At 40.8% G+C, this 18,259-nt stretch overlaps 1 protein-coding gene and 1 pseudogene across 3 annotated transcripts in view; both read right to left on the reverse strand.

Moving 5' to 3' along the window:
- The window catches only part of RNF130 (ring finger protein 130), a 131,907-nt gene that overhangs the window by 47,568 nt on the left and 66,080 nt on the right, over positions 1 to 18,259 (reverse strand). For all 3 annotated transcript variants that reach the window (XM_059060536.2, XM_059060534.2, XM_059060533.2), the window contains exons 4-5: positions 7,381 to 7,452; positions 5,224 to 5,306 (exon numbers count right to left, since the gene is read on the reverse strand). In XM_059060536.2, the coding sequence (XP_058916519.1) occupies positions 5,224 to 5,306; positions 7,381 to 7,452 (155 nt within the window). The remainder of the gene's footprint in view (positions 1 to 5,223; positions 5,307 to 7,380; positions 7,453 to 18,259) is intronic.
- Positions 12,149 to 13,757, reverse strand: LOC131754665 (rab-like protein 2A pseudogene; annotated as a pseudogene).

Consider the following 18,259-nt stretch of genomic DNA (forward strand, 5'->3'; position numbering starts at 1 on the left):
TAATTAAAAAAAATTTTAAAGCTGTGTAAGTTGAGTGTTCTCTATTTATCTGTTCCTTTAACCTTAGTTATAAATGGATTTCTCTTATGTTGGAGTTCTTAATTGTTTCCTTGTAGGTTTGCTGATCTAAAAGAAAGTATGTGGTCCCCTGCTGTGGGGCACTGTAATGAAGGAAAACAAAGACTAACTGGTTTTCTAGGGACAAGCTGAGAAAGAAAGCCTCCCCTCCTTAGCTAACTCAAAATCACAAAGAAATATTTTCTTTAATAAAAAGGTAACTTTTCCTTTTGACTATCTGTTTACCCCATGGCTTTCCTACCCTGTCCCCACCCCAGACAGTGATCCGTCCCTCCCTCCCTCCCACACTCTCTCCTCCGTCTGTGCTGTCTTTCCAGGTTCCCAACAGTCCAGCTCCTGCACCTGGCCCAGACCATCAGTCCGATTCCCACAGCACATCTCCCTCTTTTGAAAACAAAACCCGACAACGTTTGTCTTCACCTACTGGCCCTTCTGACACAAGCCTATCACTCTGCTTCAGGTCACTGACAGAACTGTGAAGAGCTGCCCTGTACTCGTTGCTTCTTTTCTTTGTCACCCATTCTTTTTACCTCTTGCTTCTATCTCTTCAGGTCTACTCAGGTCTAAACTCCACATGGCCTTCCCTTCCTCCTAGGGAAAGTTCTGCTACTACAACACTCTGAGCCTTGACAAACTGCCCTTTCTGACTCCCAGCTGTCTCATCTGAACACTGCGGGTTTGGGGCGTAGTGGGGAAGGTTGCCTGCCATCTACCTTGTGAAGCTGTTTGGAGCAGTAAGTGAAAAACTTAGAAAAGGCACCAAGGACATGCAGATGAAAGGTGTCATTAAATATACATTCAGGAAAAGTAACATAAACATTTCACACGATATCCTGATACGTGGTCAGAACACTTGAGTATGCCTCAGGTCCCAGCATGCCCAGCACCAGAGTGGCCTCTTACAAGCTTGCAGACATAACCACAAGCATGCACAGACACCTCAGAGGGCGGCACCTGGGGCCAGCCAGACCTTGAAAAGAAGCCCCCTTCTCACTTTTATAGAAGACTCGAATAATAAAAATGCACATAAAAGCAGAAAAGGGCCCAACATATTTAGGGCTGAGTGGTGTACAGGAATGGAAAGCAGGGGATGTGCTGAGGAACAGTGAAACGTGCAAAGGATAAGCGTATCAGAGTTTCAACAAAAGTCCTTTATTCCTATTAGAAATAACTTCGGGATACAGAATGTGAAATGTATAGAACATAAAAGGAACCAAACCAATAATACTGAAATACGACGCTTTCCCACTCTCCTACTTCCCACGTACACTACAAGCTAGAGTGATCAGAACAACGGCTGGGGGTCGGGTGAGGAGTGTACATTGAAGGTGAGTTGTTTTCACAGTTCTGCACCCTCTTGGTGCCGTGCAAGAACCTGGCAAATATAAAAGGATCCAGGATTATTAAAGGTCAGAGGAAAGAACTCTTTTCCCTGAACTGGGACTGGCAGCAGACACTGTTGAAACAGGCCCTCCCTCTGAGGAGGGGGCATCACGGTAATGCCTCTGCCAGCAGCCAGATGACTGACCCATCTTAGCTCCCGAAGTGGCATCTTAGACATACAGTTATCCAAGCTGCAGAACCCTACTTCTGAAAAGTATTTTTAACCACTAAAAATTTTGTGGCTGACCTTTAAATAAAAGAGTCCTAAATAAAGTGCTTGTTTTCCAGTTTCTAAGATGTGCTGGCTAACATCCAAAGGATGATCAACTGTAATCAACTGCCACAAGTAGGAGGTCCCAAAGCAATGCCAACTGCCATCTGTCCACAGTAGATTAACATGACAGAAGGTAAAAAGTAAAGGTCATGCAACAAAAAGCCAGCAATCCATGAGAGGTTTGCTATCTACAGAAAGTCTTAGTTCAGTCTCCGGGATAGGCTTGTTAAAAGAAGGACAGACAAAGGCATCTGGGCTTTTCTTTTCCCCCTTACTCAGGGGAAGAAGGGACAGTGAGGGCAGATGCTTTCCAGAGTCTGGCTGTAAAGGGGAGAAGCTGTAGAGTGGTACAGCTTTGGAGACGGGTTTGAAAGAGAATTATAAAAACTAGATAGAAGATGCTTGAGCATGATGAAATGCTGGTGGGTAGAGACAGAAAGAACAAAAACTGGAGGGAGCAGATAGTCAATACAGCAAGGTCCCCAAGGAAGGGAAGGTGTTGGCACACAGAGGCCTAGGTTGAAAGAGCACATCAGAACCAAGGAGGCTGTCCTCTCCATCCTAATAGGAGGGAAGGCTGCAAGGGTGGGTGTGGAGGCAGGTACTCATGAAGGCTTGGGGACAGCAGGCTGGGAGAATTTCAGCTGTCTAACAGCCATTATTTTCTGTGAGGTTTATGGTGAAGTTACCTGTTGAGAGTGAGGAATAAAGGGATGAGTTAGGGTGTTTAAGGAGAATGAATACACCTGGATGTGCTGCTTGAGGAGTAGGGAGAAATGACCAGGGAAAGAGAGGGGCTCCGGGCTGGTTGGAGCCCCACGGGAGGCAGGGAGGTAGCAGAGCTGTCTGGCAACCAGAGCTAAAGGAAGACACAGCAGAGTCACACCTCCGCTCAGTTTTAAAGACCTATAGACAAAAGAGGAAGGGCAGAGTATCTCAAGCAGAGGGAATAAAGCAAGTAGCGGCACAAGAGTTATTTCAAAGGTACTTGAGAGGAATCCACTGGAAAACAGAGGCTTGGAGAAGATATGGAGTAAAGATGAGTATTTGTGTGGAGCCATCCTCTAGGTCAGTGGTTCTCAACCAGAGACATCTGTGGTTGTCACAACTGTGTGTGGGGGGTGCTATTGGCACCTAGTGAGTGGAGCCAAAGATACTGCTAAATAACCTACAATGCACAGGCAGCACCCCAACCTGTCCAACAAAGAATTATCTGGTCCCAAATGTCCACAGTGCCCAGGTGGAGAGACCCTACTCTAGGTCAAAAGTTGTCAACTTGGGTCATACAAAATGTTGCTTGATGTGCAAAGTTAGTCTTTACTACACCTGAGAATCAAGCTGTTGTCACCATTCCAGTTAGGTGAAATGTTTTGCTGAGCAGGCTGTGCAACACAGAGAAAGCTACAACCTGCTTCAAAGCAAAAGGGGAAGTCAGGGCAGTGGGCATGTATAGTCTAGACAAGGATCCAGGAATAAAAGACAACCAAATGAGCAGTGCCCTAATTACAGGTGCATAGAAATGCTGTTAAGTTTGCCAAATTCTAATACAGACCACAAACACAAAGGTTGAGACCCCTCCTCTGGTGAAAGGTGCAGCCATAGAAATGGCTGAGATCAAGCAAAGCTCTAGACTTCAATAGATGGTATGGCCTTGCAGCATCAGAGTCAACCAGGTACTTAATAAAAACAAACATGCCCGGGGCTCCCCCTCAGGATTTGTTTCTGAAAGCTCCCCACTGATTCTGATTTTTGGAAGAAAAAAAGAGAACCTAAGAATGAAACTCTTGAAAAGCCAATGCTTGAGGGATAGAGAGAATATGGAGCAAACTTCCCAGCATAATCTATTTTCAGCTGAGGCTCCCCTGAGGAAAACAGTGTCACCTTATTAATAACCATTAGTGGTTTTGGAAGCCTTCGTTCTTAGGTCTCAGATGGTCCCAAGAGCCCCTGGACTGAGTTAAGAAGACAGAGAATTTTGAAAGACTCGGCTTCTTCCTGGCTGTTCCAGTGTCAAAAGAAATCTGCGCAGGTAAAAACAATTTTTAAAAGCAAGTAAGAGCTGATTATGCTTTATAATGTATCCTACTAATCTTTCCCCTGATCTGCATAGTTGACCTTTGAACAACCTAGGGGTGGGGTGGGGTTAGGGGTGCTGATGCCCCATGCAGCTGATAATTCACATATAACTTTACAGTCAGCCCTCTGTATCCGCAGTTCTGCACATTCAACCAATTGCTGATCATGTAGTACTGCAGTATTTACTACTGGAATAAGTGGACCGGTGCAGTTCAAACCTGAGTTGTACAGGGTCAGCTGTATTTGTATGTGTATTTCCTTTAGCCTCATTATTTTATACTGGAAAAACTGTAATTACATAGTTTAATTTTCTATAGCACAGCTTACATTTAGTTTTACAGATTTCCCTTTATATGTAAACTAAATGATTTGACTTCCCGAATCTTCGTTTTATGTTTCAGTATATGGAATTATTCTTAAGTTTTGATTAAAAAAACCCAGATCTTTCTAGGCTCAAAATATATAACTTTGTGAATAAGTTAACTCCAGTAGCCTCATGGAGACAACTACTACTAATTATTCTATTCATTCACATGTTCCATATTATTAGAAGGTAGGAGTTATGTGGATGTCTTTTAAAAGAGAAGGGAGAAGGAAGAGGAAAAGTCTTTTGATTTTAGGCTTCTCAGTAGGTGACCTCATATTTTTCCAGTCAATGCTCAGAATTGTGTATCTTAGTGTCTCATACTCCCTAGCTTGGCATAACACCATGGTAGAAATCCACACGCTCTTTTTAGGGCACCAGAGTACAGGCGAACACCCTCCTTTTGGAGGGAGGCATGTGGCCCTACATAAAGAGCAGAAATAATACAGAGGCACACCTTTATATTGGCTCTGCCATTTCTGACTTGTGTGACCCTGGCAGCTCTACTATTGACTTCGCCATCCTTTACTGGACAATGGGGAGAGAGTAGATGTAAACTGCACAGAGCAGAGTACCTGGCGTGGGGCAGGCACACAGCACATACCAGTCCTCCCCACTTTACACAGCCAAGGCTCAAAAAAAGATTTAATCCAATCCCTAGAGTTCTGGTACCCAGCACCAAGTGAACACTGCTGAGGCTTTATCAGAGAGCCTAGTGATGTACTCTGATTTAAGAAGGAGAGGAACAATGGCTAGTTCTGAAACCCACAGAAGTCACAGAAATAAAAATTCTTGACCTTAATGTTTTTAGGGTACTGATGTGCCTGGAGGTTATGCCCCTGTGTTTCTCATAACTAGAAAAGGCTTTGCAATCAGTTCTTGCTGAGGCACACGGCTCACCACTATGTGCAGTATGCAGCTGGGCCTCTCCCTATCAGAAAAGCCATGGGTAAGGTGGCTCTCAAAAGCAAGTAGATACCCACTCTGAAAGGGAGATGTACAAATCACATTAGTATCATTCTATTTTAAACGAAGAAATTTGACATACTTGCAGGGGAGAATCCGGACAACATCATTCTGTTTATAGCTTTCTATGCAGACTGCACAATGATCAAAGTCTGGGTCTGTTTCCTGAAATGAAAAGCACAGCAACAAAAGTTATACGCTAAAGCTTTAAGTACCTAAATGGAGGAGATACGATCCAGCTAAGATTTTTCCTGTGGCAACTGTGGTAAACAGGTGATTATAAAGTGAAAGGTTATAAAAAAAATGTAACCTTTCCATTTGCTTAACTGTATCGACCCAAATTGTAACCAAGCCAGTCTATTTTGTTTTTAAACTATGGTGTAACAATTAATACTAATTCTGTTTGTGAAACGTCTTAGAAATCAGAATACTAATTTTTTTTTTTTTTTCCGTGTACGCGGGCCTCTCGCTTTTGTGGCCTGTCCCATTGCGGAGCACAGGCTCCGGACACGCAGGCTCAGCGGCCATGGCTCACGGGCCCAGCCGCTCTGCGGCATGTGGGATCTTCCCTGACCAGGGCACAAACCCTTATCCCCTGCATCGGCAGGCGGACTCTCAACCACTGCGCCACCAGGGAAGCCCAGAATACTAATTTTTTTCAAGATTCAAATCAGCTATCACCTTGGACCATCTAGTGCTGCATCACTATTCTGGTCTGAGTAGGTTCTCCTCATCAGGACGCTCATCTGACCACACAGCTAAGTACAGGCAGAAAAGATGGTTGAGCCCCCCAAAGACTCACCCCAAGGATAGGAGCTGTGCACCTGGTCATAGATTTGGGGTAGAGAACAATCATGGACTCAACTCTATACTAGGTCTTTATCAAGGGTCAGGAAGAGTCAGCCAGGTGTTTGGTCACCCAGGGTAATTGATCTCCTTCCTCCTCTGGATTGGGGAAGGGTTCCCCTGCGTTGTCATTAAACAGAGCACTACCAGGAAAGGCAACACTATTTGCTGTGTCACTGCCCCTTGGACTGAAACTCAGTAGGGTTAACTCTTGACAGGTATAGGAGGTACAAACTAAAAAGTGTTGATTTTAATAAGGAAAGATGGTTTTGAATTAGCATGGGGGGACAAAGTAGGATGGGTAGGTTGGATGAGCTCCAGGGAAGTTCAAATTAATGTGGCAGCTGAAGGCTACCAGGTCAAGAAAGCATTTATTATCGGTGACCATTCCTCTGGGGTTAAAGTACAGCTGTTGTGATGCTGCTTATATTTTCTGCAAGTGTTTTTACTTCTTTCTTTCTTTAGTATACCATGAAGTTCACTGAAAATGTTTCTATCTTCTGGAGCTGTGTCAAGGAAAACTAGATGTGGGGTGTCAAGGCAGTGGGAATAAAAATAAGTAAGTCAAGAAAGTGGTAAAACCTAAGAGGATGGAGAATCACCTGTAATTATCCTTCCAGAGCTCTTTGCTAAAAAATTAGAGTTGGTTTGGGGGCAGAAGACAGGTTTGGTTTTATAACTTCAGAGATGCAATTTCTTCATTCTAGATAACCTTGATTATATTGAACACAGGGTCTCACATTAAGTTGCTGTTTTGTCCATAGAGAGCAGAAGCAGGGCTCTACCTAATTTTGAGATCTGACTGGAGAATTCGGGTCAGGAATCTCAGCCATAGATGGCCTCTGTCACTGCCTCTATGATTCATTCCCTCTAAGCCACTAGACCCAACCCTAACAAACTGTGCCCTTCTTTCAAACTGCTTAGCCCACTGTACAGAAAGCATCTTGTTAACCAACACTCCCTTGAATGTGGGTCTCTAGTTCTCCAGCTAACTGGTGAAGAACTAAAACACAGAAGAGGCAAAGTTGCATGAAGCACAGGAAGAGAATGCACATTCCTGGCTACTTAGAGTTCTTCCCCAAAGTATGCTAGGTTTTAGCAGAAGAAAACTGTTGAACACCACAGCTAGGGAAACCGTTAAGTAGTCCGGTGATGCTAATGATGACAGGAGCATTTAAAATCCAGGAAAATTAGAGAACTGTATGGAGGGTCTCTGAATGACAGGCATACTAAGAATAAGATTTCAAAGAGAAGCTAGTTTAGATAGTATGCTTGGAGAAAATGAATAATCTAACAAAGGAGACACAAATGGTTAGGGTATACTCCCGCCCACCAAATCAAAAGCAAAATACTTTACTGTTTTTATAGTGTTAAAGTGATTTCATTACTGTACCTTATCACCCTTTTTCACTGTTCTGGTTGTTAATTTGCTGATGGCTTTCTTGGCTGCATCTCCAAGACGACGCTATGAAAATTGCAAAGAAAAACAGACATTAAGTCTCTGGATATTCTTTTTTTTCCTGATATTTCAGCTAACTTTATTAAAATTTTTAATTGAGGTATAATTGATATACACATTATATTAGTTTCAGGTGTACAACATATTGATTTGATAGTTGTATGTTTTGAAATGATCACAATAAGTCTAGTTAACATCTATCACCATACAGAATGTTCTTCTTCTTGTGATGAGAACTTTTAAGGTGCACTCTAGATGATATTCTTTATTTTAAAATAATTAAATGTATAAAGTCCCTATTATCCTACATTACCTTCCATGTCATATCATATGAGAGGATTCTAAAAAAGTAATTAAAAAAAGAGAAAAATTGGCAGTTTTCCCATAGATTTAGCATTCTGGTAAGTAAGTGTATATAGTAAAAAAGCCAGGTGTCACAATCACCATTGCATTTTGTATCTAACAAACATGTGAAATATTACAGCATTATCAACATCTAGTTCTTGTACATGTCAGAGCTACTGCCACTGTTCTAATAGCTTTCCTATTCTGCTCCAAGGATGACCCTCATTAGATATATAAGCTCTGTCTTTGTGAAAGGACACCTCTAAAGCTCCTTAAAATTGCTTATCATATCACTGTGTGGGAGAAGGGATACAGTCATGAGCTCTACTTCTGACTCTGCCACTGCTATGCTCTGTGATCTTAGGAAGGTGCATTTACCTTTCCAAGCTTCAGTTTTTCTCATTTATCTAAGAAGCTTAAGTCAGAAAATCTCTAAGGCTAAATTTATCCAGCATTTTGCAGACATTGCCAACACTGTTAGACACCAAGGACCCAAAGATGAAAAGACGGTGTACCCCTAACCTTGAAAAGCTAACTGAATCGGAAAGCAGACCAGTAAACACATTTTCATCAAGTGCCGTATGATGGAGCATGCCCAGGTGGTGTGGCAGCACAAAGAAGGCAAAATAATGCAGGTGGGGTGGGATAGGGCAGCAGAAGACTGCCAGGGAAGGCTTTGAGAAAATGATGCCTGAGCTAAGACTTGGAAAAGTGAGTAGGAAGGAGTTAGATAAGTATTGGGATAGGAAGGGGGATTCTGGACAAAGGAACAGTCTAGTAAAGACAAACAGGTGTGAAGCACAGGTATGTGAAGAAATTACAGTTTGATATAACTATAACTAGGGTAAGCATATATTACTCAAATTAGAATATTTTGAGAGTCAGTGGGCGCTGTTAATAATTACACTGGGACAACAGGTGCAAACCAAGACTGTTCCAGGCACACTGGGACAGACGGTCACCCTGCATATAACCAGATCCTAAACTGTGGTGGGAGGCAGATGATGAGGCTGAAGGGGTATGGTGGGGGCTAAAACAAAGGAGACCTTGGATTCTACCCTGAGGATAAGACAAAAACAACATAAAATTTTAGGAGGAATTTTAAAGTACACAAAAGAAACCAGAATTTAATGAACCTCTAATGTATTTATCATTGACTTTCAATTATCAGTATTTACCTATATTCTTCATCTATTTCCCCCCTCTTTATTGTGCTAGAGGATTTCAAAGCACATCACAAGCACTATATGCTTTCACCCATAAAGTCACCCCAAGTGAACTATGTCTAACAGATACGGGCTTTTGTTTGGTGCCACTGTCTTATCTAACAAAACTAACAATAATTAATCAACATAATCTAACACTCAGACTATTTCCCCAATTGCCTCCAGAACGCTTGAATCAGGCTACAAAGTCCAAACATTGCATTTGGTTGCTATGTGTCTCAAGGCTCTTTTAATCTGAGTCCCCTCTATCACATACATGCATATATACATATACATGCATACATACATAAATATTTTAAAAAGAGCTTTATGGAGATATAACCGACTTAAACTGCATAACGTGTACAATTTGATGTTTTAACTTGACTATGAAACCATCACAACAATCAACATAGTCTATCATCCTCCTCAAATTTCCTTGTGCCTCTTCTTAATCCCTTCTTCCTGCCACCTTTTCACTTCATTCCCCATGAACTACTTTCTGCTACTATAGTTTGTATTTTTGAGTCTCATATAAATGGAATGACACTATGTTCTATTTTGTGCATGCTTTCTTTCACTCAGCATAATTATCTTGAGATTAATCCATGTTGTTGCATGCATCAACGGTTCATTTCTTTCTTATGCTATGTAGTATCCCATTGTATAGACATACCACAACTTATTTATCCTTTCCTCTGTTGATGGGACATTTGAATTGTTTTCCAGTTTTGGCTGCAATGAATAAAGCTAAAAACAGCATTCTTTACTTTTCAAACAGTGTACAAGTCTTTGTAAGGACTTATACTTTCCTTGTGCTGGGGTAAATAGCTATGAAGTAGGGAAGATTGGCTAATATGGTAGGCGTTCGTGACTTTTTAAGAGACTGCCAGTGTTTGCCAAAGTGAGAGTACCATTTTACATTTCCACCAGCAGTGTATGATAATCCCAGTTCCTTCACATCCTCACCAACACTTGGTATGCCCAGTCTTTTTCAATTGATTGTAACCATTCTAATAGATGTACAGTGGTATCTCACTGGGGTTTTAATTTGTATTTCTATAATGACTAATGATGTTGAGCATCTTTTCATGTACTCATTTGCCATCTGCATATCTTCTCTGGGGAAGTGTCTGCTAGAATCTTTGGCCCATTTTTCTAGAGTTGTTATTATTGACTTGAGAGTATTTTACATATCCTAGAAGTTCAGTGCACTATTCATTGTGCTACAGAGCCACCTAGAGAGTATTTTACATACTCGAGATATAATTCATTTTGCATATGTTTTCTCTCACTCTGGCAGAAGTTTTTAGTTTTGATGAAGTCAGTTTATGAATGTTTCATTTGTTAATTGTGCTCTGGTATCGTATCTAAGTAATCTTTGCCTTATATCAAGGTTACAAGAGTTCTCCCTATTTTCTTTTCTAGAAGTTTATATGTAGGCCTTTATATGTAGGCCTCTGATCCATTTGAGTTACTTCTGCATATGGTTCAAGGTATGGATCAAAGTTCTTTTTTTCATATGACACATAATTGTTCCAGCACCATTTGTTGAAAAGGCTGTCCTTCCTCCACTGAATTGCCTTTGTACGTTTGGCAAAAATCTGTTGACCATATACATGTTGGTCTATGGCTGAACACTATTTTGTACCATGTATCTATTTGTCTATCATTAAGCAAATACCACACTGTCATGATTTCTGTAGCTTTGTAACAAATCTGAAATCAACTCCAATTTTTTCCCCTTTTCCAATATCTTTTTGGTTGTTCTTGATCCTCTGCATTCCCACATTAATTTTAAGTTCATCTTCTCAATTTCTATTAAAAACAAAAGCCTTCTGGGATCTACACTGGCATTGCACTGAATATATAGAACAATTGGGAGAGAACTGACATCTTAACAATATTGAGTGGTCCCCTGAACACTGTATATCTCTCCATTTATTTAGTTTTTATTTATTTTTCTCAACAATATTTTATAGATTTCACTGCATAGGTCTTATACATCTTTTGTAAGATCTCTAAGAATTTCCTGTTCATGTTATTTCCTGTTTGATGCTAATGAAAATGGTATTAAAAAAATTCAATTCCTATTCATTGCTTGTATAGAAATAAAATTCATTAATGTATAACCATCTTGGGACTTCCCTGGTGGCACAGTGGTTAAGACTCTGAGCTCCCAATGCAGGGGGCCTGGGTTTGATCCCTGGTCAGGGGACTAGATCCCACATGCATGCTGCAACTAAGAGTTCGCATGCCACAACTAAGGAGCCCATGTGCCACAACTAAGGAGACAGCAAGCTGCAACTAAGGAACCCGTGAGCCACAGCTAAGGAGACCATCGGCCACAACTAAGACCTGGTGCAACCAAATCAATAAATAAAATAAATGTTTAACAAATAGTTATAAAAAGGTATAATGATCTTATATCTTGCAACCTTGTTAAACCCATTTGTTACTTCTAGTAGCTTTTTTATAAGTGTCGTCAAATTTTCTTCATAGACAATAATGTCATCTGCAAATGACAGTTTTACTTCTTCATTTCTAATATGGGTACCTTTTATTTTTCTTTTTCCTTATTGTGCTGGCTAGAACCTCCAGTATAATGTGGAAACAAAAGTCATAAGAGCACACATCAGTCTCTTGTTCCTAATCTTAGGAAAAACCATTTAGTCTTTCCCCTTTAAGTATGATGGTAGCTGTCAGTTTTTCATAGATGCCCCTTTTCAGTTTAAGGAAGTTACGTTTTATGCCTACTTTGCTAAGAGATTTCCAAAACGTAATTCAACCCTTACTGTAAAAAAAAAAAAAACAGAAAAAAACCCAATGGAAATAATGCACAAGATGATCATAAAAACACATTAGTGAACCACAAGTACTAGAAAGAAGCCGAAAAGGCAGCAGGATGGTTCTTTTGCAGCCTCTGTCACCCAAGGAGGCACAATGTCCATACTAGTCTTCAAAAAATGAGGAAAAGCCTCATATGATGAAAGAGGGGTTTTAAAGGTACCTCTTTAAGAAGTCAAGTTCTTGTAATCCAAATGGGTTTGGACCCAATGGCCTACTGACCTTTGACGTTTACCAACAAAGTTTGTGTACGGCCAGATCTGACACCTTCTTTCACTTGATTTTAATGGCAAATCTGTGCCTGTGGTCTTGGCCTCACTGTTCACCAAGGTACTGGCTGTACCTACAAGAGCTCGTGAAATACCATAGGTGCTCAAAAATCTGTGGAGTGAACAGCTGTCTGCTCAAAACCATTTTTTAAAAAGTTTGTTGGGAGACTAAAGAGGAAAAAGGATGGTAGGTCATGTGTAAAAAGGATGGAGGCTTCCCAAATTCCACGGGGATGGAAATGGGGGTAGTCAAGGATTAGAAATCATTCCCTTGGTGGAGATGCAATGAACGGACCCTGAGGTCAGTTCCGGGAGAAAAAAAAAACCTCACCTAAATTTCTAAGAGACACACAAAGCATGTTCCCTAATTCTCTTTACTGTCTGGCCATGGAGGGAAGGTTATAATACTGATTTCTAATTCTGCTTTATGGTCTAATGTGGACCTCTTACATCTGTTGAGGACACTTGCTGGTGCTATCCCCATCCCTGAGTACAGGGGAGGGGACAACTGTGAGAGGGTCAGGTATCATGGGCCATGAAGTAGGGGAGGTAAATGGGATTGGTGGGTTTTCAGGAGGTAGAGTGGGAGATGGCTTGGAAGAGCTTCTCAGTTTTGAGATGGGCTCACAATGCTGCCCCATTGCTTCTTAGTTGGGCATATCCTCTTCCTTCTGCTCCTTCTATCCAAGTCAAAGTCCTCAAGCTCCTGCAAAACCTCATCCATGAAGCGTACAGGGTGTTCTAAGACACAGTCAACTGAACTGCATCATTGGAAAGCTTTTCACCGTTGGTACCATCAGCAGTTGAGAAAAAGTACGGGAGCAAGGAGAACTTCTGGACAAAACTGAAGATTTTGGGGGTCACCTTTATGTCTGCATCAATTTTTTTGGCCACCAGATGCACAGGATCTCTGCCTGAACTCCCAAAGCCCCATTTCCCAAGGTGCTCAGGTTCTTGTGGGTGATTTTCCTCTGACATCAAACACCACAATGTAGGTGTGGGCCTTGCAGCAGGAGATATGTGTGCCCTGGAACTGCTCCTGGCTTGCTGTGTCCAAAAAGTCCACAAAGATGAGACCAGTAAGATACTGCCCACCATGGCCATGTGCTTACACAGGGTCAGAGTGTATGTGGACAGCTGCTGTGGCTGAAATCCATCTATGAGAAATCTCTCCATAAATTTGGACTTGCCCATGGTGCTGTCCCACTGGCAGATGATCTTCATGTCATCAGCATCGTATTTCTCTTGGTTCAGCTCACAGGGTTTGGCTCAGTCTTGGGCCATTGGCTCCTAGCTATAGAGGAGCCCAGCCCAGGGGAAGGGACTCTTGTCACTGTCAGCCTTTCATTCCAGGAACCAGGCCCTCCGTCTGGCTCAGGGCCCAAGGAAGGCCTCAGAGAGGTGGTTCCCACATGCTGAGCCTGCCATTGGGGAGGCTTTGTCCTCTTGGATAGTCTTGGGTGAGGGATGGAGAGACCAGGGATACTGCAGGTTGGCCAACCCTTGGCCAGCTGACTCCCAGGCCCTGTACACTGCCATCCCTGGACCCTACATCATCCCAGACACCCTGCTAAAAGTTTTTAATCAGGAATATAAGCTGGATTTTGGTAAATGTTTTTTTCCTGCATCTACTGAGATCATACGGTTTTCCTTTTTTTGGTCTGTTAATATAGAAAATTATATTGATTAATTTTTTGAATGTTAAATCAACCTGCATTCTTGGGATAAATGCCACCTGGTCATGATGAATTATCTTTTTAATATATTGTTAGATATGATTTGGTAAAATTTGTTTAGAATTTTAAAATCTATGTTCAAGAGGGATTCTGGTCTGTAGTTTTCTGTTTTGTAATGTTTTTGTCTGGTTTTGGTATCAGGATGATGCTGGCTTCATAGAATGAAATGGGAAGTATTCCTATCTTTTCAGTTTTCCGGAGTTGGCATAGAATTGTTATTATTTCTTCTTTAACTTTTTGTAGAACTCACCAGAAACCATCTGTACCTGGAGTTTTCTTTTTTCGGATAGTTTTAAATGCAATTTCCTTAATAGATACAGGGCTATTTATCTATTCACCTTGAATGAGCTTTGGTCATTAGTATGGAATGACCACACTAATAGAATTCATCCGTTTCACAGAAGTTGTCAAATTTATTGGTATAAACTTGTTCACAAGGTTTCCTTACTATCTCTATAATCTGTAGCGATGTCATCTCTCTCATTTTTGATATTGCTAATTTGTGCCTTCTCTTTTTCTCCTGATCAGCTGGGCCAGAGGCTTATCAATTTTATTGATTTTCTCAAGGAATTAATTCTTTGAGTAATTTTCCCTACTGTTTTTCTGTTTTCTAGTTCACCAACTGCTGCTCTGATCTTTCTTATTACCTTTCTTCTACTTTTGGTTTAATTTGCTCTTCTTTTTCCAATTTCTTAAGGTGTAAGCTGAGAGTATTAATTCCAGACATTCTTCTCTAATACAGAAATTGCTTTAGTGGCACCTTCAAAATTTTGATATATTGTGTTTTCATTTTCATTCAAATGATCTTCTAATTTCCCTTTTGATTTCTTCTTTATCTCATGTGTTATTTAGAAGTTAGTTTCCACATATTTGGGGGTTTTCCAGAGAGTTTTCTGTTACTGACTTCTAATTTAACTCCAGGAGGTCAGAGAACATATTTTGTGTTACTTGAATCCTCGTAAAAATTTGAGACTTGTTTTATGGTCCAGAGAGCATTTCCAAAGAATGTATGTTCTGCTTTTGTTAGAGGGAGCGTTCTGTAAACATCAATCAGATAAAGTTAGTTGATTATGCTGTTCAAGTCTTTTACATACTCAATGATTTTCTCTCTCCTTATTCTTTCAGTTATTGAGAGAGGGGTAATGAAATCTCTGACTATAATTGCAGGTTTGTCTATTTCTCACTGCAGGTCTATCAGTTTTCACTTCATATTTTTTTTAGCTTTGTTATTATGTGCATAAATGTTTAAGTGTATCCCTGGCAATAGGTTTGCTCTGAAATGTCCTGATATTAATTAGCCTCTTCAACTTTATTTTGATTTGTGTTGGTTTTGTGTAGCCTTCTTCACCCTTTTAACCTATTTGTATTTTTATATTTAAAGTAGGTTTCTTACAAGCAGCATATGGTTGGGTCTTCCTTTTTTTTTTTTTTGTGGTACATGGGCCTCTCACTGTTGTGGCCTGTCCCGTTGCGGAGCACAGGCTCTGGACGCGCAGGCCCAGTGGCCATGGCTCACAGGCCCAGCTGCTCCGCAGCATGTGGGATCCTCCTGACCGGGGCACGAACCTGTGTTCCCTGCATTGGCAGGCAGACTCTCAACCACTGCGCCACCAGGGAAGCCCCTTCATTGTGGTTTTGATTTGCACTTCCCTAATGATTAGTATGTTGAACATCTTTTCATGTGGCCATTTGTATATCTCTCTCTTTTTTTGGTTGCTTTGGGTCTTAGTTGTGGCACGTGGGATCCTCGATGCGGCATGTGGGATCTTTTGTTGAGGCACGCGGACTTCTCTCTAGTTGTGGTGCGCGGGCTTAGGTGCCCTGTGGCATGTGGGATCTTAGTTCCCTGACCAGGGACTGAACGCACATCCCCTGCATTGGAAGGCGATTCTTAACCACTGGACCACCAGGGAAGTCCCTGTATATATCTTTTTGAGAAATGTCTTAAGTCCTTTGCATATTTAAAAAATATGCTTGTTTGCTTGTTTTGTTGAATTGTGGGAGTTCTTTATATATTCTGGATATTAACCCTTGCCAGATACACGATTTGCCAATATTTTCTCCTATTCTGTGGGTTGTCACTTCATTCTAATTTACTGTGTCCTTTGATGCACATACATTTAAAATTTTGATACAGCCCAATTTATCTATAATTTTTATTACTTGTACGTTTAGTGTCATATCTAAGAAGTCACTGCTAAATCCAATGTTATGAAGCATTTCCCTTATACTGTTTTATAGTTTTAGCTCTTATGCTAAGGTCTCTGGCCCATTTCAAGTTAATTTTTGTATACAGTGTAAGGTAATGGTCCAACTTCATTTTTTTGCATGTGGATATCCAGTTTTCCCAGCATCATTTGTTGAAAAGACTGTCTGTTCCTCACTGAATGGTCTTGGCACCTTATCAAAAATCATTTGAACATATATGTGAGGGTTTATTTCTGGGCTCTCAATTCGATTCCATTGGTCTGTCTGTATGCCAGCACCACACTGTTTTGATTAATGTAGCTTTGTACTAAGTTCTTAAATCCAGAAGTTTGAGACCTCCAACTTTGTTCTTCTTTTTCAAGGTTGTTTTGACTATTTGGACCCCTTGAGATTCCATATGAATTTTCGGATAGATTTTTCTTTCTTTGCAAAAAAGTAACTGGGATTTTGATAGGGATTGCAACTGAATCTGGGTACTATTGTCATCTTAATGATATCAAGTCTTCTAATCCATGAACATAGTATGAATTTCCATTTATTTGCATCTTTAATTTCTTTTAGCAACATTTTGTAGTTTTTGTGTATAAGTCTTTTACCTCCTTGGTTAAGTTAATTCTTAAATATTTTAGTCTTTTTGATGCTATTATAAATGCAATTGTTCCCTTAATTTTCTTTTTGTTCAGTGTTAGTATACAGGATATATTCTGAAGGTAGATCTGAGAGAACTGATAGATTAAGTGTGGAATATGGGAGAAAGAAAGGGGTCAAAGATGATGCTGAGCAGCTTAGAGAATACAATCAACATTTAATGACATAAGGAAGATTCAGGAAGAGCAGATCTGGAAGGAGAAATCAAAAGTTCAGTTTTGGGTGTATGAAGTTTGAGAAAGTATCCCGAGAACTAAGAAGTGACTACTGGAGATGGCAAGTAGAGGTCATGGAGGCCTCGACAATAATCGTTCAGTGGAAGGACAGGAAGAAAAGCCTGATGGAATGGCCTTCAACTGGGACAAGGTGGTAATATCAGTGTACCTTTTTAAATCTTACCAAATTTCCTCATAAAAATGCACAGAGAAACTTTGAGAGTAAAAGCCCACAAATATTTTCAACAAAACCAGGTGAAAGGGTATCTCGCAAACCCCAGACTACAAGTAGGTGGGGTCAAACCACCAACTACAGCATTATTCTACAGATACACAATCAGCAGTTGTGCTGAGGTAGTGGAGGGAAGAGAAAAAGGGTTCTGACAGTCCTAAGCGCTTGATCCATCCATTATGAAGCTCCCATCAGTCTTTCATCTGATTTTAGCATCCACAGATGAGCACTATAAATCCATCATTTCATTGAGGGTAATGAAATGGTGATTTCCTAATTCATTTGTTAGTTAGAATTCTTCTATAAAGAAGTTTCCCTCATCAACTAGCTGGTTACTATGCAATACAATTTGTACAGAAAAAAACAGATGAGTCAGTTTTTAAAAACTGATTTTCAGAATAACAAATGGGTTCTCTAACAACCTGTAGTTTCAATCAACTGCAATATTTATTCTCTGAATGCTCAGTCTCATCTTTGACTGATATAGGGAGCTCCTTTAAGATGGCACCCAGGTCCTTTTGATACCACCATAGTAGTCTTCAATAGCTTCCTTGCTATCTGGTACAATATTCATCTTATAAATTTGCTTCCCTAAACCTAAAAAAAGCCTTTTCTCCAAGGATGCCTGGGTGTTTTTTTTTGAGTGGGAAATGGTATTTGAAAATAACCCTAGAGCAGTCTGAGGGTGGAATGGGGTGGGAGTGGAGATTCATTATTTTATTAAGAATATAAAATAATTTTCTAATTCTGTCATTCCTTCTGCATTTATTTGGCTGCATTGGGTCTTTGTTGCTGCATGCAGTCTTTCTCTAATTGTGGCAAGCGGGGGCTACTCTTTGTTGCAGTGTGTGGGCTTCTCATTGCAGTGGCTTCTCTTGTGGCAGAGCATGGGCTCTAGGCACTCAGGCTTCAGTAATTGAAGCATGTGGGCTTCAGTAATTGAAGCATGCGGGCTCAGTAGTGGCTTGTGGTTTCTAGGGTGCACAGGCTTTGGTAGTCGTGGTACGTGGGCTCAGTAGTTGTGGCTCGTGGGCTCTAGAGCACAGGCTCAGTAGTTGTGGTGCACAGGCTTAGCTGCTCTGCAGCATGTGGGATCTTCCCAGACCAG

Source organism: Kogia breviceps, chromosome 4 (genome assembly GCF_026419965.1).
Source record: "Kogia breviceps isolate mKogBre1 chromosome 4, mKogBre1 haplotype 1, whole genome shotgun sequence".
Taxonomy (NCBI): domain Eukaryota; kingdom Metazoa; phylum Chordata; class Mammalia; order Artiodactyla; family Physeteridae; genus Kogia; species Kogia breviceps.